The sequence below is a fragment of the Saimiri boliviensis genome, chromosome 9 (assembly GCF_048565385.1).
Source record: "Saimiri boliviensis isolate mSaiBol1 chromosome 9, mSaiBol1.pri, whole genome shotgun sequence".
Lineage (NCBI taxonomy): Eukaryota > Metazoa > Chordata > Mammalia > Primates > Cebidae > Saimiri > Saimiri boliviensis.
In genome coordinates, this window is record NC_133457.1 from 58,439,691 (window position 1) to 58,452,375 (window position 12,685).

The following is a 12,685-nucleotide window of genomic DNA, read 5'->3' on the forward strand; positions in this document are numbered from 1 at the left end:
GCAGAGGTTGCAGTGAGCTGAGATCATGCCACTGTACTCCAGCCTGAGTGACAGAGCCAGACCTTGTCTTTAAAAAAAAGAAAGGGCAAGGCCGGGCGCGGTGGCTCAAGCCTGTAATTCCAGCACTTTGGGAGGCCGAGGCGGGTGGATCACGAGGTCAAGAGATCGAGACCATCCTGGTCAACTTGGTGAAACCCTGTCTCTACCAAAAATACAAAAAATTAGCTGGGCATGGTGGCGTGTGCCTGTAATCCCAGCTATTCAGGAGGCTGAGGCAGGAGAATTGCCTGAATCCAGGAGGTGGAGGTTGCGGTGAGCCGAGATCGTGCCATTGCACCCCAGCCTGGGTAACAAGAGCGAAACTCCGTCTCAGAAAAGAAAAAAAAAAAAAAAAAAGAAAGGGCAGCCGGGTGTGGTGGCTCATGCCTGTAATCCCAGCACCTTGGGAGGCTAAGGCAGGCAGATCAAGAGGTCAGGAGTTTGAGACCATCCTGGCTAACACGATGAAACCGACTCTACTAAAAATCCAAAACATTAGCTGGGCATAGGGGCACACACCTGTAGTCTCAGCTACTCGGAAGGCTGAGGCAGGAGTATCACTTGAACCCAGGAGGCAGAGGTTGCAGTGAGCTGAGATCGTGCCACTGCACTCCAGCCTGGGCAACAGAGCGAGATACCATCTCAAAAATTAAAAAAAAATTTTTTTAGACAAGGGCAAAAGAAAAACGTAGATACAGGGTCTCACTGTGTTGCCCAGGCTGGTCTCGAACTCCTGGTTTCAAGCGATCCTCCTGCCTCAGTTTCCCAAAGGGCTGGGATTACAGGCATGAGAGCCACTGCGCCCAGCCAAATTAGAGGCTTAGAATGAAGGGGGATGATAAATGAAATTATCACTGTGAGCTCTGTAGTGAGATAATATATCTTAATCAGGTATCTTAACGTACTATGTTGTGTAATTGCTTTTATTATTTTCACTTTAATGTTTATTCATTTGGTTTGGGGAACTTAATCTAGAAGGCGAGAATTGTGTTCATGTAACTTTTTGCTTTGTACAGCTTAAGTGTATATGTTGTTGACAACTTAATTAATACTTTGAGTAAAGAAGGAAATTATCTGTGTTTTAGGAAGTGGAGCTTCTTCCCGGCTTTTTTTTTTTTTTTTTTTTTTTTTTCGTTTTTGGAGCTCTGTGTGCCTTTATTAGCAGAGCCACTACTTGAGGGAGATGAAGCAGGACGAGTGGGTGGCCCCAGTGCGCGACCGGCCGTGCTTCACGGCCTTGTAGGTGATGGAGAACTTGCCCAGGTAGTGGCCAATCATCTCCGGCTTGATCTCCACGTGGCTGAAGGTCTTGCCGTTGTAGACGCCCACCGTACTGCCCACCATCTTGGACAGGATGATCACGTCCTTCCTGCGCGGGACCACTTCCGCCTTCGACACTTCCGGCTCCTCTATGGGCGGTGCCGCCTTCGTGGCATTGCGCAGGCGCTTCAGCAACAAGTGCTGCTTCCGCCTCAGGCACGGGTTCAGCCGCTGCTGCTGGCGCGCCCTGTACAGCTGCGTTAGCAGCTCGTAGGCATGTCCAGCAGCTGGCGCACGTTCACGCCGTGGTAGGTGAACTTGCAGAAGGTCCGCTTTTTGTGCTTTACCTCTGCCGTTCTTGCCGGATCCTCAGAAAAGACTACTCTGTTTTGTTTTGTTTCGTTTTGTTTTTCGAGAAAGAGTCTTGCTCTGTCACCCAGGCTGGAGTGCAGTGATGCGATCTCGGTTCATTGCAACCTCTATCTCCCGGGTTCAAGTGATTTTCCTGCCTCAGCCTAACAAGTAGCTGGGATTACAGGCATGAGCCACTGCGCCTGGCTACTTTTTGTTTACATGAGATTGGAGAAAATTCTAAGAGTTAAATCCAATTAAATTATGACCTGATAATTTATTTAAAATAATTTAGAAAATGCTGTATCTCCACTACCATGCCACATATTACAGGTACTTTAACACCAGAGTAAGGAAAAAAAGAGAGCCCGATATACAGTGTAAAAGAAAAGGGAGTCCAGGCTCAGTGGCTCACACCTGTAATCCCAGCACTTTGTGAAGCCGAGGCAGGTAGATCACAAGGTCAGGGGTTTAAGACTAGTCTGACCAACATAGTGAAACCCTGTCTCTACTAAAAATACAAAAATTAAAAATCAATAAAAATTTCATTAAAAGGACAAAAGGAAAAGGTAGATGCAGGGTCTCGCTTTGTTGCCCAGGCTTGTCTCAAACTCCTAGTTTCAAGCGATCCTCCTGCCTCATTTTCACAAAGGGCTGGGATTACAGGCATGAGCTACTGCGCCCAGCCAAATTAGAGACTCAGAATGAAGGGGGACGATAAATGAAATTATCACTGTGAGCTCTATAGTGAGATAATAATCTTAATCAGATATCGTCAACTACTGTGTTGTGTAACTGCTTTTATTATTTTCACTTTATTTTTTGGGGGGGACAGAGTCTCTCTGTCACCAGGCTGGAGTGCAGTAGCACCATCTCTGCCTCCCCGGTTCAGGTGATTCTCCTGCCTCAGCCTCCTGAGTAGCTAGGACTACAGGCGCACACCACCACGCCCAGCTAATTTTTTGTATTTTTAGTAGATAAGGGATTTCACCATGTTGGCCAAGATGGTCTTGATCTCTTGACCTCGTGACCTGCCCGCGCCAGCCTCCCAAAGTGTTGGGATTACAGGCATGAGCCACGGCACCAGGCCATTAGTTTCACTTTAATGTTTATTCATTTGGTTTGGGCATTTTAATTTCCTGGAAAGCAAGAATTGTGTTCATGTAAACTTTTACCATGTACAACTTACTAAAGTTTATATGTTGTTGACAATTTAGTTAATACTTTGAGTAAAAAAGGAAATTATCTGTGTTTTAGGAAGTGGAGCTTCTTCCCGGCTTTTTTTTTTTTTTTTCCTTTTTGGAGCTCTGTGTACCTTTATTAGCAGAGCCACTACTTGAGTGAGATGAAGCGGGAAGAGTGGGTAGCCCCAGTGCCCAGCCGGCGGTGCTTCACGGGCTCGCAGGTGATGGAGAACTTGCCCAGGTAGTGGCCAATCATCTCCGGCTTGATCTCCACGTGGCTGAAGGTCTTGCAGTTGTAGACGCCCACCATACTGTCCACCATCTTGGACAGGATGATCACATCCTTCCTGCGCGGGACCACTTCCGCCTTCGACACTTCCGGCTCTATGGGCGGTGCCGCCTTCGTGGCATTGCGCAGGCGCTTCAGCAACAAGTGCTGCTTCCGCCTCAGGCCCGGGTTCTGCCGCTGGCGCGCCCAGTACAGCTGCATCAGCAGCTCGTAGGCATGTCCAGCAGCTGGCGCACGTTCACGCCGTGGTAGGTGAACTTGCAGAAGGTCCGCTTTTTGTGCTTTACCTCTGCCGTTCTTGCCGGATCCTCAGAAAAGACTACTCTTGTTTTGTTTTGTTTTGTTTTGTTTTGTTTTGCTTTGCTTTGTTTGAGACAGAGTCTTGCTCTGTCACCCAGGCTGGAGCGCAGTAGTGCGATCTCTATTCACCACACCCTCCGCCTTCCGAGTTCAAGTGATTCTTCTGTCTCAGCCTCCTGAGTAGCTGGGATTACAGGTGCATGCCATCACCCCCGACTAAGTTTTGTATTTTTAGTAGAGACAGGGTTTCACCATGTTGGTCAGATTAGTCTTGAACCGCTGACCTCGTGATCCGCCTGCCTCGGCATCACAAAGTGCTGCAATTAAGGGTGTGAGCCACCACGCCTGGCCGTCCTTTTCTTTTACACTGTGTTTTGGGCTCTCTTCTTTTCCTTACTCTGGTGTCAAAGTACCTGTAATATGTAGCATGGTAATGTGGGTATAGAATAATCTAAATTATTCTAAATAAATTATTGGGTCATAAATGAATTGGATTTTGCTCTTAGAATTTTCTCCAATCCGATGTAAACAAAATGTAGTGGCCGGACACAGTGGCTCACGCCTGTAATCCCAGCACTTTGGAGGCCAAGATGGGTGGATCACGAGGTCAGGAGATCGAGACCATCCTAGCTAACACGGTGAAACCCCGTCTCTACTAAAAATATAAAAATTAGCCGATGTGGTGGCGTGCACCTGTAATTTCATTACTCCGGAGGCTGGGGCAGGAAAATCGCTTGAACCTGGGAGGCAGAGGTTGCAGCAAGCCAAGATCGCACCACTGCTTTCCAGCCTGGGCGACAGAGTTGAGACTCTGCCTAAAAAAAAAAAAAAAAGTAGCACATATTCCAGATTTTCAGCCTTATGTACTTTTTCCACTAATACCAAAGAGGTTTCCATTGTCAACAAAAAAATCCTCACTGATTTTAAGAACTTTCTTAAATTTAGGGTAATTGTGAGAGGTATTTCCTTATTTTTTATACCATTATCTTAAAATTCTCTTTAAGTTTATTGGAAATTATTTGTATTTTGTAGACTTCTGAACAAGAAACTAAAGGCCTTCCCAGCAAAAAAGGAATTGTACAGTCTATTGTTGGTCAAGGTTATCATCGTAAAATAGTTTTGGCATCACAGTCTATACAGAATACTGTTTATAAGTAAGTATTTTGCAAAGAAAAAGTATACATATTTAAAACTGGTTTACACGATATTACTTATATATTAAAGTATGCTTAGGATTTATCATTGCTTAGGAGGAACCACTTTCTAACTAGGTTTTATTGCTGTTTCAACAAACAGACCCTCACGTATATATAGGTCCATAGTGAATGTTATCTAACGTGATTTTGGTTTATTACATCCATGGGTGCTGCAATTATTGATGGCCTAGGAAACCCTAGTCTATTCAGTGCCATTATTAAGAATATCCAGAAGAGGGCATCTTGGTATCTCCTTTTTATGTAGTTTTGGTTATCATTTGTACTTTTCATTTAGGTATTTTTTTTATAGTCTCTAGGACTGAAAATACGTGAAAGTGAATTCTTAGTATTAGGAGAAAACAAGTGTGTTAAAACATAAAGCAACCAAAGCAGTATAGAAGCTGTCACAGGTACAATCATCATTTGATAATTTGAAATTGCCATTATTTGTAAAGTGTCAGACTTTGCAAAGAATTAGCGGCCCTAATTTGTTTTTGTCAAAGGAGAAAATCTCTACCATTTAAAAATTATTCCAAAATTTAAAAAACATCTGATACACAATATGGTCTTAATTTAGATCAACTATAATGCAGGAATATTTTTTAAAGGCTATTATAATAAAGCATTTCAAAATTTTAAAGCAATTTCAACATTGTTACTACTTTTCAAAAGTTTATTTTTCCCTAATATAGATTCTGTTTGAGTATATCAGACCAACAGAAAGTTGTATAAAATGTCATTGAAATTATCAGATCAAAGGTAGAGTTGCTGTTTAAGTGTATAGAGGCATTTTTGAAAGCAAGTATCAACCAAAGTAAGCCTCAAACGTGAAAATCTGTTTTCTTCCCTCCAATCCCATTCTTAATAAACCTGTCATGGCCCTCATTACAGTTGCCTTTGTCTGCAGTTTCTCTAGTATGTTAACATTAACATTGTAGATAGACATCAAATTGTCTCTCCTCGGTCTCATTCATAGAGACACAGTATACATAATTTGTATACTTGCAACCCATACTGTTTATAGCCTATACTCAGGATTTAGGTTCTTTAGTGTTCTTTTATAATGGATTATATTAAAATTTCTACCTATCAAAAGGCAAAACTTTCTTTTACAATCTGTTGGTTTTATTCCTTATAATAAAAAGTCTTCTTTTAAAATTTTTTATCCACTTAGCTAATTTGGTTTTGTTCTTTTAAGTGATGGGCAGTCTTCGGCCATTCCTGTAGCCAGTATGGAGTTTGCAGCCATATGTCTCAGAAATGCCTTGTTGCTGCTACCTGAGGAACAGCAAGATCCAAAGCAGGAAAATGGGTCTAAAAATAGTAATCAATTAGGTGGGAACACAGAGAGCAGCGAAAGCAGTGAAACTTGCAGGTATTCTAATCCTTGTGATCACCCTTGGCAAAATCCTTTCAGGACTTCTTTAGTAAGCCCTTTTGTTTTTTAAAGTAAATTCCTAAAATCTTCAGACTAAATTTCTGAAATTCTCTGTTTTGTATAACAGGAAGGAAAAGTATTTATATTCCTAGTCTTTCTGGAAGAGAGAAATAAGGTGAAGGCTAAGCTAGGAGAGATCCTTGAAAAAAAAAAAAAAAGTAGAAAGTAGCAGCTTTGGTGCGGTGGTTCACTCCTGTAATCCCAACACTTTGGGAGGCTGAGGTAGGCGGATCCCTTGAGGTCATGAGTTTGAGACCAGCCTGGCCAACATGGTGAAATCCTGTCTCTAGTAAAAATACAAAAAATTAGCTGGGTGTGGTGGTGGGCACCTGTAATCCCAGCTATTCTATAGACTGAGGCAAGAGAATCCCTTGAACACAGGAGGTTGCAGTGAACCAAGATTGTGCCACTGCACCCCAGCCTTGGCAACAGAGTGAGACTTTGTCTAAAAAAAAAAAAAGAGGCCGGGCGCGGTGGCTCAAGCCTGTAATCCCAGCACTTTGGGAGGCCGAGGCGGGTGGATCACGAGGTCAAGAGATCGAGACCATCCTGGTCAACATGGTGAAACCCCGTCTCTACTAAAAATACAAAAAAATTAGCTGGGCATGGTGGCACGTGCCTGTAGTCCCAGCTACTAGGGAGGCTGAGGCAGGAGAATTGCCTGAACCCAGGAGGCAGAGGTTGCGGTGAGCCGAGATCGCGCCATTGCACTCCAGCCTGGGTAACCAGAGCGAAACTCCGTCTCAAAAAAAAAAAAAAAAAGAAAGAAAGAAAGAAAGTAGCAGCTTTTCATTGACAGGAGGGATGTTTGTAAGAAGTCCTGTTATCGGCCAGGCACGGTGGCTTACGCCTGTAATCAGCACTTTGGGAGGCCGAGGCAGGTGGATCACCTGAGGTCAGGAGTTCAAGACCAGCCAGGCCAACATGGCAAAACCCCATCTTTAAAAACAAAAACAAAACAACAACAACAACAAAAAGTCCTGTTGTGCCGGGCGCGGTGGCTCAAGCCTGTAATCCCAGCACTTTGGGAGGCCGAGGCGGGTGGATCACGACGTCAAGAGATTGAGACCATCCTGGTCAACATGGTGAAACCCCGTCTCTACTAAAAATACAAAACATTAGCTGGGCATGGTGGCACATGCCTGTAATCTCGGCTACTCAGGAGGCTGAGGCAGGAGAATTGCCTGAACCCAGGAGGCGGAGGTTGCGGTGAGCCAAGATCGCGCCATTGCACTCCAGCCTGGGTAACAAGAGTGAAACTCCGTCTCAAAAAAAAAGTCCTGTTGTCAGACAGCTAAAAAAAAAAAAAATTGGCCAGGCACAGTGGCTCACGCCTGTAATCTCAGAACTTTGGAAGGCCGAGGCAGGCAGATCACCTGACGTCAGGAGTTTGAGACCATCCTACCAACATGGAATAACCTCATCTCTACTAAAATTATAAAATTAGCCTGGTGTGGTGGCACATGTCTGTAATCCCAGCTACTCAGGAGGCTGAGGCAGGAGAATCACTTGAACCGGGGAGGTGGAGTTTGCAGTGAGTTTAGGTAGTGCCATTGCATTTCAGCCTGGACAACAAGAGCGAAACTCTGTCTCAAAAAATAATAAAAAACTTTGGCCAGGTGAGGTGGTGGGATCACTTGACGTCAGGAGTTTAAGACCAGCTTGGCCAACCTGGTGAAACCCCATCTCTATTAAAAATACAAAAATTAGCCAGGCATGGTGGTGGGCACCTATAATCCCAGCTACTGGAAAGGCTGAGGCAAGTGAATCCCTTGAACCCGGGAGGTGGCGGTTGCAGTGAGCCAAGATCATTCCAGTGCACTACAAAATGAGATTACTTCTTAAAAGAAAACAAAAAAATTATTTAAGTAAGTGCTTAACTTCTAAAGCTTCTCATTTGTTATTATCCTCTGCCTATCACCTTAATATGCTATAATCACCAACCTTCAGAATATTTTTGTATAGTTCTAGTTTTTTAGTATAAATTCAAAATTGTGGAAATCTAGGCAGGGAGCTGGAAGCCAAGAGCTCAAGTCTAGCCTGGGCAGCATAGCAAGACCCCATCTCCTCAAAAAATTAAAAGTAAACAAAAATTATGTGACTCTTTAGAAATTGGGAGAACTTATCTAGTAAGGATAAAACAAATACCATTATGTATAGGAAATTCTGCTTTTTTCTTTTTTTGTTTGTTTGTTGAGACAGTCTTCCTCTGTCACCAACGCTGGAGTGCAATGGCACAATCTCAGCTCACTGCCACCTCCGCCTCCCGGGCTCAAGCTGTTCTTCTGCCTCAACCTCCTAAGTACCTGGGATTACTGGCGAAGCACCACTACACCCAGCTAATTTTTGTCTTTTTAGTAGAGACAGGGATTTGCCATGTTGTTGAGGCTGGTCTTGAACTCCTGGCCTTAAGTGATCTGCCCACCTCCACCTCCCAAAATGCTAAGATTGCAGGCATGAGCCACCATGCCCAGCTGGAAATTCTGCTTTTTTATGACATTTTTAAACTCATTTCTCCCATCCCAGTGTTTTCTCTTGATTGTAGTAATAATACATATTTACTATAGAAAATTTAGGCCAGGCATCTTGGCTCACACCTGTAATCCCAGCATTAAGGGAGACCAAGGCTGAAGGATTGCTTGAGGCCAGAGTTCAAAGCCAGCTTATGCAATGTAATGAGACCCCATCTCTACAAGAAATAAAAAAATTAGCTGCGTATGGCACTCAGCACCTTTAGTCCCAGCTACTTGGGAAGCTGATGTGGGAGGATTGCTTGAGCCCAGGAGTTTGAAGCTGCAGTGAGCTATGATCATGCCACACTGCACTCCAACCTGAGCAACAGAATCTCAAAAACCCACTCTCAAAAAAAGGCAGGGATGAGGGGTTGGGGGAATTAGAAGAATGAGAAATGTGTGAAGATTTTGAGTGATTTCCTTCATAGTAAAGATAACTTTTTTTTTTGAGATGAAGTTTCATTCTTGTCGCCCCCAGCTTAGAGTACAATGGTACGATCTTGGCTGACTGCAGCCTCCACCTCCCAGGTTGTAAGCAGTTCTCCTGCCTGAGCCTCCCAGGTAGCTAAGATTACAGGCACCTGCTACTAGGCCTAGCTAATTTTGGGGGTTGTTTTGTTTTGTTTTCGAGATGGAATCTTACTCTGTCGCCCAGGCTGGAGTACAGTGGCATGATCTCGACTCACTGCAACCTCCACTTGCGGGATTGAAACAATTCTTCTGCCTCTGCCTCCCAAGTAGCTGGGACTACAGGCATGCCCCACCATATCTGGCCAATTTTTTGTGTTTTTAGAAATGGGGTTTCACCATGTTAGCCAGGATGGCCTAGATCTCCTGACCTCAGGCGATCCAGCTGCCTCAGCCTCTCAAAGTGGTAGAATTACAGGCATGAAGCACCACACCCAGCCAGTTAGAGATTTTTTAAAGCAGTATTGTGTGCTGGGGAAAGAAACTAATATATAGTATAGCTTTAACATGTTAGTGTTACCAAATTACTAAGCATTTTTATCGTTTAACTCTTTTTTTTTTTTTTTTTTGAGGTGGAGTTTCATTCTTGTTGCCCAGGTTGGAGTCCAGTGGCACGATCTCGGCTTACCGCAACCTCCACTTCCTGTCTTGGCCTCCCGAGTAGCTGGCATTACAGGCATGCGCCACCACACCCAGCTAATTTTGTATTTTTCATCAAGACGGGGTTTCTACATGTTGGGTCAGGCTGGTCTGGAACTGCTGACCTCTGGTGATCCGCCCGCCTCAGCCTCCAAAAGTGCTGGGATTACAGGCTTGAGCCACTGCACCTGGCCCTGTTTAATTTTTACACTTTTATTGTAAAAAGTTACATGGGAGTAAGGACAGGGAAACAAAATTTTATATTCAATTATTTACTTGTGGCTTTTTGTAATTAAGACTCTTACCTCTATTTTAGCAGTAAAAGCCATGATGGAGATAAATTCATTCCAGCTCCACCTTCTTCTCCATTGAGAAAACAGGAATTAGAAAATTTAAAGTGAGTATCTAAACAAAATTAGCATTGCATCTATTGAACAGATTCTTTTTTATCTTGTTTATACTGTTAATATGATGAATTACACTGGCCAAATTTTAAACCAATCTTTCAATCTTGTGATAAGCCCCACTTGGTCAGAATGTATTTTCTTTTGTATAAATTTTTAGACTTGATTTGTCAATATTTTCTTGGGAATAAGTGCTTCTATATTCGTGAGGAAAATTGGTCCATACTTTTCTTTCCTTGAAATGATTTTGTCAGATTTGGTTTCAGGAATATGCTGACCATATAAATGAATTGAGAAGTGTTACTTCCTCTGTTTTCTGCAAGCATCTGTGTAAGATAGGTATTACTCGTGGACGCAAAGCGGAACAACAGGCACTGGAGCCTCCTGGAGGGTGGAGGGTGGAAGGAAGGAGAGGGTCAGAAAAATACCTATTGCATACTAAGCTTAGTACCTGGGTGACGAAATAATCTGTACAACAAACCTCCATGACACAAGTTTACCATATAACAAACCTGCACATGTACCCCTGAACCTAATAAAAGGACAGGTATTACTTCTTCCATAAGTATTTGATAGAATTCACCAATCAAACTATCTAGCCTAGGGTTTTCTTTGCAGAAAAGTTTTAGATAATGAATTCAACTTGTTCAACAGAACACTTTTCAGATCTTGTATTTCATCTTCTGTCAGGTTGGGTAAGTTTTATTTTTCAAGGAATTTTTATTTTTATATGTTGTCAAGTCTATTAACATAACATTGTTCATAATTTTTTTTACCTTTTTAATGTCTGTGGAATCTACAGTTATACCTCTGTTTTCTTTTCTTTTCTTTTCTTTTCTTTTCTGAGATGGAGTTTTGCTCTGTTTGCCCAGGCCGGAGTGCAATGGCAAGATCTCAGCTCACTGCAACCTCTGCCTCCCAAGTTAAAGCAATTCTGCCTCAGCCTCCTGGGTAGCTGGGAGGCTGACGTGGGAGGATCACTTTAAGCCCTGGAGGGTGTGGCTGCAGTGAGCCGTGATTATGCCACCAAGCTCCAGTATGGATGACAGATCAAGGCTCTCTCTCTAAAAATAAACAATAATATAGAGACTTAATCTACCCTTTACCCGGTTTCCCCATAGATAACATCTTATAGAACTTTAATACAGGGCCAGGCGCGGTGGCTCACGCCTGTAATCCCAGCACTTGGGAGGCCCACGCCTGTAATCCCAGCACTTGGGAGGCCGAGGCAGGTGGGTCATGAGGTCAGGAGATAGAGACCATCCTGGTCAACAAGGTGAAACCCCGTCGCTACTAAAAATACAAAAAAATAACTGGGCATGGTGGCGTGTGCCTGTAATCCCAGCTACACAGGAGGCTGAGGCAGGAGAATTGCCTGAACCCAGGAGGCGGAGGTTGCGGTGAGCCGAGATCGTGCCATTGCACTCCAGCCTGGGTAACGAGTGAAACTGTCTCAAAAAAAAGAACTTTAATACAATATCACGGTCAAGATACTGACATTGATACAGTCAAAATACAGAACTTTTTTTGTTGTTTGTTTTACAATATCTTCATTACATTCAATTTCTTAAAATTTTGAAAAAATTTTTTATAGAGGCTGGGTCTTGCTGTGTTGCCCATGCTGGTCTCAAACTCCTGGCCTCAATCAATCCTGTCACCTTGGCCTCCCAAAGCACTGGAATTATAGGTGTGAACCACTGTGGCCAACCCAGAACATTGCCATTACTACAAAAGATCCCTCATATTGCCCTCTTATAGCCATACCCACTTCCACTTATTTAACCCTTGGTTACTACTAATCTGTTCTCCATTTCTATAATTTTGTCTTTCAAAAATGTTATATAAATGGAATCATATAGTATGTAACCTTTTGGGATTGACTTTTTATTCAGTATAATTCTTGGAAAATTCATTTAAGTTTGCTGAGTAAATCAATAGTTGTTCCTTTTAATTGGTATTATTCCATGGTGTCAATGTACCTCAGTTTAAGCATTCACCTATTGTAAGACATCTAGCTTGATTTCAGTTTTATTTACAAATAAAGCTGCTAGAAATAGTGACAGGTATTTATGTGCACATAAATCTTTGTCTCTCAGGGATGAATGTCCAGCAGTGCTGAATAGCAGGGGAGTTACATGTGTTACATGTTTAATACTTTAAGAAACTACCAAATGCTTTTTAACAGTGACTATACCATTTTACATTTCCACCAGCAATGTATGAGTGATCCAGTTTCTTTTTTTTTTTTTTTTTTTTTGGGACGGAGTTTTGCTCTTGTTACCCAGGCTGGAGTGCAATGGCACGATCTCGGCTCACCGCAACCTCCACCTCCTGGGTTCAAGCAATTCTCCTGCCTCAGCCTCCTGAGTAGCTGGGATTACATGCATGTGCCACCATGCCCAGCTAATTTTTTGTATTTTTAGTAAAGACGGGGTTTCACCATGTTGACCAGGATGGTCTCGATCTCTCGACCTCGTGATCCACCCGCCTCGGCCTCCCAAAGTGCTGGGATTACAGGCTTGAGCCACCGCACCCGGCTTGATCCAGTTTCTTTACATCCTCACCAATATTTGGTATTTTCTTTTTTAAAAATATTTATTTTTT

At 43.1% G+C, this 12,685-nt stretch overlaps 1 protein-coding gene and 2 pseudogenes across 4 annotated transcripts in view; 1 reads left to right on the plus strand and 2 right to left on the minus strand.

Moving 5' to 3' along the window:
• CNOT10 (CCR4-NOT transcription complex subunit 10) overlaps positions 1 to 12,685 on the plus strand; it is a 105,336-nt gene that overhangs the window by 52,041 nt on the left and 40,610 nt on the right. For all 4 annotated transcript variants that reach the window (XM_003930920.2, XM_074405926.1, XM_074405928.1 and 1 more), the window contains 3 exons: positions 4,456 to 4,577; positions 5,818 to 5,994; positions 9,994 to 10,074. In XM_003930920.2, coding sequence (XP_003930969.1) covers positions 4,456 to 4,577; positions 5,818 to 5,994; positions 9,994 to 10,074 — 380 coding nt within the window. The remainder of the gene's footprint in view (positions 1 to 4,455; positions 4,578 to 5,817; positions 5,995 to 9,993; positions 10,075 to 12,685) is intronic.
• LOC141585732 (small ribosomal subunit protein uS19 pseudogene) lies at positions 1,092 to 1,976 on the minus strand (annotated as a pseudogene).
• On the minus strand, positions 2,772 to 3,852 carry LOC141585733 (small ribosomal subunit protein uS19 pseudogene; annotated as a pseudogene).